Source organism: Rhinolophus ferrumequinum, chromosome 10, assembly GCF_004115265.2.
Source record: "Rhinolophus ferrumequinum isolate MPI-CBG mRhiFer1 chromosome 10, mRhiFer1_v1.p, whole genome shotgun sequence".
Taxonomy (NCBI): domain Eukaryota; kingdom Metazoa; phylum Chordata; class Mammalia; order Chiroptera; family Rhinolophidae; genus Rhinolophus; species Rhinolophus ferrumequinum.
The window spans coordinates 33,378,466-33,385,470 of NC_046293.1; the positions used below are offsets into that span (position 1 = coordinate 33,378,466).

The 7,005-nt window shown below is 33.4% G+C and overlaps 1 protein-coding gene across 2 annotated transcripts in view; it reads left to right on the forward strand.

The window, feature by feature from the left end:
- SLCO1C1 (solute carrier organic anion transporter family member 1C1) overlaps window positions 1-6,654 on the forward strand; it is a 47,799-nt gene extending 41,145 nt beyond the window's left edge. The window contains exons 15-16 of one of the 2 annotated variants that reach the window (XM_033118734.1): window positions 4,045-4,162; window positions 5,716-6,654. In XM_033118734.1, coding sequence (XP_032974625.1) covers window positions 4,045-4,162; window positions 5,716-5,938 — 341 coding nt within the window. In that variant the 3' untranslated portion in view covers window positions 5,939-6,654. The remainder of the gene's footprint in view (window positions 1-4,044; window positions 4,163-5,715) is intronic. The other variant, XM_033118735.1, reaches the window with a different exon arrangement.
- Window positions 6,655-7,005: the final 351 nt, after the last annotated feature.

The window sequence follows — 7,005 nt, forward strand, 5'->3', positions numbered from 1 at the left end:
TGTTGAAAAAGGCAAATACAAACCGGGAACTTTTTTTTGCAATTTTTATAACAGACAAGTGGCAAATATCTTTATTCTAAAGAGAGATCCTAAGTGTCGAGAATGAAGAAACCAACAACCAAAAAGAAAAATGGGTAAAAGATATGAACAACCATTTCACGGAAAAATAAATGTAAATGTCTCTTCATGTATAAAAGAATGGTCAACCTCTCTCATAATAAGAATAATACAAACTAAAACTACACTGAGATACCAATTCTTACTTCTCACATGGGCAAATTACCAAATGTTTGCAGTATGTGGGAAACTACATACATTCATATTATATATTACTGTTGAGAAAATAATACTATTTCTGGGGAAAGTTAGTTAGCAAAAACTAACAAAATCACATGTAGATGTATCTTCTTACTTAGCACTCCTACTTCTAGAAATTGTTGTCAAAAATTTGCTAGCAAAAGTATGAAATAAGTCTAATTTTATGGATATCAAATCATTGTGGCATTTATTTATGATAGCGAGAGGCTGCAAGCAGTTTAAATGTCCATCGGTGTGAGTTTGGTTGAATAAACTATAGTAAACTCACAGAATGAAATACTACGCAGCTGTAAGGATGAGTGGGGAAAAATCTCTCTCTAATGTTACCAAGTGTATTAGTCAGCTCTGGCTGTCATAACAGAACACCATGCTCTAAGAGGTTTACACAACAGAAAGTTATTTTTTCGTAGTTCTGAAGGCTGGGAAGACCAAGATCAAGGTACGGACAGGGTTGGAGTCTGGTGAGACCTCCCTTCCTGGCTTGTAGAAGGCCACCTTCTCACTGTGTCCCAAATGGCCTTTCCTCTGTAAACATGGGGAGAGTATGAGCTAGAGAAGTCTCTGCTGTTTCTTCCTCTTCTTGTAAGGACACCAGTACTGTCAGATTAAGGCCTCACCCTTAGGACCTCATTTAACCTTAATTGTCTCCTTAACGGCTCTGTCTCTACATGCAGCCACATTGACAGTTAGGACTACAACAGGTAAATTTTGGAGAGACACAATTTGGTCTATAATACTAAATGCTATGCCATTAAGTGAAAGGAAGCAAAATGTAGCCCAACGTTTATAGTATGATGTATTTGGTGTAAGTATGGAAAGGTAAACATATTATACACACATACAAAGATATCTGTTCTTACTTAAAAATAGCAACAATGGAAGCATAAGCTAAAAACTAATTTTTTTAAAAAAGATTACTCTTAGGGAAGAAAAAAAAGGACTAGAAGACAGGATAGAAATGAGTCTTTGTAAATATAACTATTATATAATTTTTAATTTGAAGTCATGTGTTTTTACATAATTAAACAATTAAATTAAGAGAACCAAAGAAATGTTTTAAACAAACTGAAATTAGCTGTACATCATATAAGTGACATAACCATACAGAAAAAAAATAAAAAACTTTAAACAACTTAAAAAGATAAAATTATTACCAAATCTCTATAGCTTCACTACAATTTATAGTCTTATAATTAATACTAACTTTGGCATTGTTATATTGAAACTATTATATATTTTAAGATAAAGCAAAGGAGATATTATGTATATCATTAGGAATATTTTCAGCATAATAGAAAAGTGATAAAAGCATAAAATAAGTAAAATGTCAAGGTGAACTCATTGTTTTGTTTTTAAATAATGTGTATTTTATAGCTCTGTCTTCTGAAAAATCCAGAATATATGTAATATTGAAGAAATGAACACCCATCGTACTCAGTCTGTGATTTCCAATTATCATTTCTCAGTAAAGGAACATAGTACTTTGGAGAAATGACCAATTCAAGGTCTAAGATAGAAAATGCATAAGATTCTTATGGGACTTTTTGGGCTGGAAAGTGAGAAAGCTGCCAGAGGCTAATAAAGATATGTCAAAAGGGCACAGGACCAATTTGAGGAATTTGGCCTAAGGTTGAGGAAAATTGGAAACGTAATAATAATAATAATAATAATTAATAGCTGCACTATATTAAAATATATTGATTATGTATAAATACATGAATTCATAGTGATACTTAAATAATTTGGGAGAACACTAGCACACCAGCTCATTATTTTTAAAATTAGTGAAGGGAAAGAATTGACCGTCTATCCTACCTTTCTTCTATTAACTGTATTTTCAAGTAACTAAATGGCCATGAAAGAAATTCTCTTTTACGGAAAAATCCTAAATAATTTGTACACAAGGACTAATACAACGTTTAAAAATCCCTATTTGCAACTTCATCAACAGTTAAAAGCTGTCGGTGAAAGTTGATGAAGACTTCGTTAATGGGGGCATAGCCTGAGTCTCAGATCCATTTTCACGTTACTAAGAGTGGCACGCAGACAGCATGTGGCTCCTGCCAGGACATACAGAACCACCTAACTTCTTCCTGCCTAAGATAAATTGAACCTGAGTGCATCCAAGAGCTAACTACCAGGTTATTGCAAAAACTACAAGATAGAACACGAAATTAAACAATGTTGTGAAGAGGCAATCAGTCAAATCCAGACTGTGGCAGTTTCTATAGGACAAATATCTATCTTCAAAAATCATTCGTATGAAAAAAATTGGGGGTGAGGGAGCTGATATAAAGAGTCATTAGCTAAATGTAATGTGTTTACCTGGTATGAATCCTGAGGAGAATAAACCAATGGCTAAAACAGTGACTTGAACATATTCAGAAAAGTTTGAGTATGGATTTTGTTTTCAGTATCATTGAGACATAATTGACACGCATCACTGTATAAGTTTAAAGTGTACATCATGATGATTTAATGTACATACATGGTGAAATGATTACCACGATAAGTTCAGCTAACATCCATCCATAGATACAATGAAAAGAAACAAGGAAAAAAGTAAAAAAAAATTTTTCTCCTAGTTACGAGAACTCTTAGGAGTTACTCTTTTAACATTTTTCCTACATATGTATCAGTGTTAGCTATAGTCATCATGTTGTATGTTGCATTATTAGTAATTATTTATCTTACAACTGGAATTTTGTGCCATTGGCCACGTTCCTCCAATTCCCCAGCCTTCTCCTCTGGAAATCACAACTCTAATCTCTTTTACTATGAGTTTGGGGGCGTGTTTTTTGGAGAGTCCACAGATAAATAAGGTCATATAGTATTTGTCTCTGTCTGATCTTTTAGCATAAATATGGATTTTTATTAAAGAGTTATAAAATGTGTTGAATGGCATAGTGGTATGCTTAAAAATGCCATCAGACATGCATACTTAAATACATATTAAAGTAAAGAACATGATATCTGAGATTTTTCTTAAAATATCCCCCCCCAAAATTTCAGAGGATGGGAGAGGTGAGGGTCTGGAGATAGATGACATGGGAATGACAAAATATTAATAATGGTTGAAGTTAGTGATGGCACTTATGGGTTCATTTTAAGTTTGTGAATATTTGAACATTTGTCATTATGAAAATTTTAAAACATATCCAGAAAATGGCAAGCATTTTGAATCTTTTCGCTTTCCTTCACATTATTATTAAAAGCAATGTAAAGATAGTTATCTAAATATTTTAAGCAGTAAATAATCTATTAAATTGGACCATACAGAAAGAGAAATTTTATTTGACTCCAAATAATCCAAATTGATGTTAGGTATATTTATCTAATTGCTCTTCTTGCTCATGGGATTTTATGTAAAATAGAATCAGTTACATCTTTCCTGAATCTGGAACCCTTCTCTTCCTGGTATGGAGAGAGGGAGACACCCTTACATATAGAGATTTCCTTATAATGTAAATTTCCTTTTCAAAAACGAAATGTATGTCATGTCTTCAGAGCTTCTCCTGTGTCTTCTGTTTCTTAAAATAACCTTTTCATTAGAAGCATATTTTGGGGTGGCATATTCTTGTCTCCTATGATGCCCTGTTATCTCCAAAGCAGTAATTTTTGGACTGAAAATAATTTCAGTCCAAAAATTCCAGATAATCATTCATTATAGGATAGCCAAAAAGTTGTGCATCTATGTTTAGTAAAAATTATCTGTTTTTCTCACAGCAGGTATCCCAGCTCCTGTGTATTTTGGAGTTTTGATTGACACTTCATGCCTCAAATGGGGATTTAAAAGATGTGGAAGTAGAGGATCCTGCAGATTATACGATTCAAATGCGTTTAGGTACCGTATCAAACCTGTTCCCACATTTCACTCCTACCGCATTCCAGGTTTGCACAACGTAATTGGCACTAATAATTCCTCATGCAGTTTTACTGCTTGTAAGGAAAAGGATAGTATAATCAAGAAGTGTGTTGTTTTAGAGAATAATTCTATTATCATTTGATGATTTTGCTATATCTTTCATTTCCCACCCCCCATTCCTAATCTTGACTTGTATTTTAGATAATCTTTTTTTTTTTTCAATATGACATAAGATTCCAGAATAAAGTATTTTGAAAGTTTATGCATACAAATGAGTAATTCCCTGAAACTCAGAAACATTTAAATTTGGGTCACATTTTGGGTTTATTTCTATTCTTTTTCAAACTGAGCCAAACTGTCCCATTTACGTCAGAAATAATCCCCTTGGGCAAGAGTTGGATTTGGCTCTAAATTTATCCGGCTTTTATTGCCAAACTGATGTTCAATTATTCCAGTACTTGAAATGCATAAAAGTAAAAGGTTTTCTCTGTGAGTGGGAGTATGTATGGGGCTGAGGGACATGGCTTTTTCACTATGGTATCATTCAGTTCAATTCATCAAACATTTAGTTCCCTTATTGCTTAAAGCAACGCTTCAATGGCTTAAAAGCAAGAAGGATTTCTTTCGATTTACAATCTGAGCATTTTCTAGAGAAAAACACTTGGTGCCGAGCCATGTAAGTTGGAAGTTGGGTGTGAATTGAGCCAATCATGTTAAAGAAGTTTGTTCAATTTAATAGGCTTTGATGTTATGTGAGAGATTTATTTTGGTCTTTGAAAGGGACCTGACCTGTGAGTAAAGTTCACACTTTACTCACATTTATTAAGGCTGTATTCACTGTAATGTAAAGACAATGTAACTCAATCAGAGACTGTAAGTGCATGTACAAGGTGACTGGAATGCATCATTCAACCTGCCCTTCCATATCTTTGTGTCTTATAATAGAATGTAGAACTAAAGGCTTCTCATAGGAAAAACTGACTTAAACCTCTGGTTTATTCTTAAATCATTCTGCTCTACCGAGAGCTCTGATTCCCCCGTAACATTGCTTCTTGCAGTTTTTCTGTAAAAGTGAATTTGTGCAAGATTCGGGATAGCCACATGATTTATCTATCTAACTGGGATACGTTTAAGAATTAAAGGGTACATTATTAAAAATTACACTGGGACAACACTAGATAAGCTGGGACTTTTCTGGGCAAACAGGGATATGGTCACCTGGTCTAAGGGACAAATTTACAGAGAGGATAGAACTGATTATGCAATTAGTAGTAACTGAACATGATGGTACTATAAAAAATTCCTCTATGTAAGCATACTACCTTCAGTAGTCTGTCAAATGTTCATAGAAAGCCCTTTGAGAGCCACTGAATCTGCAGTCTTAAAGAAAACCATCCTTGTGATGGTTTTATTGCTGTCGATGGATTTCATTGATACTGATATTTATTGAATGATATGATGAGCTTCCTTTCACATTTTATTTAAAGTTGGATGATTATAATAATTAAGACTGATGTTCTCTCTTTCTCTAGACACATATATCTGGGACTAACTATGATGCTGGGCATAATGTCCATATTCCTAAGTATTGCAGTACTTTTCACTTTAAAGAAAAATTATGTTTCAAAACATAGAAGCTTCAGAACCAAGAGAGAAAGGACAATGGTGTCTACAAGAATCAGAAAGGAAAATTGTACTACAAGTGATCATTTGCTACAACCCAACTGCTGGCCAGGCAAGGAAACACAGCTTTAGAACAATGAAGACTTGAAGCCATCTTTTCTAATTTCTGGAAATTCTGCAAACAGATTTTAATCAAAAGGGTTTTAAATGTATAAATTCTTTACCCTTTCAAAAAATGTCTACTTTGTTTTTGATCCTTTGTATGAGATAATGCACATGGTAAATATAATTATAGTATAGAAAATATAGATGATAAAGTTAATCTTAAACTTTTAAATTTATATACAAATCCCTTATCTGATTTACTCATTCTGCTTAATTTTGCCTTGTGTCCATTGATGTATTAGCTGTATTTCTAGTAGAAAAATTGTCCCCATAGTCTAATGGCTATGTGTCAAGTAATTTTTAAACTGAGAAACTTGTCTAGGATAAGAGAATACTGTTAAAAAAAAATTAAACCACATCTTGAACTTCAAATATTACCTTGATGATGTTAGGATAGAGTCAGATCATGTAGAGGAAAATGTCATTTTAAGCTCCTCCTATCTTTGAAATACAATAATTGATATAGAAATGTATAGTGGCAAATGATCTTGGGAGAGTCGAAGTTTGGATTATTAACTCTTATGCCATTCGTCACATGAGCTTTATGTGTGACATTTTTAAGTGCTCATAGTTGTAAAGTAATAAAATTAATATTAACATACTTTATTGTCCTTCTGTGAATTCAATGGATTAAAAAATAATGTTAAATACAATACTGCCCATATTTTAATGTATGTAAGCAGCTCCAGACTTATGCACATGATGTCATACTAACACATAGTTGAATTTCTGAAAGTTCACAATAAACCTAAGTGTTATAATAGGAATACAGAGTGATGGGTTAAATGATGGTGTGGTTCCTTTGGGGGCTCTCCTTGGCACCCAAAGGGCTCTGGGCAGAGGGCTGCTGTGGGTACAGCTTGCCAGATACATCTATGTTTCTCTGCAACTGAAAAAGTCAAAAGTGCTCCTATGACTAGATTCAGTAGGTTCAGCAGTTCACCATCTTTTTTTTGACTCTAATTTTCATTATTGAAAAAAAAAAGTTAATTTTATCAAAAGTGACTGCTGTCAATATTGTATCTCTGGGCTTG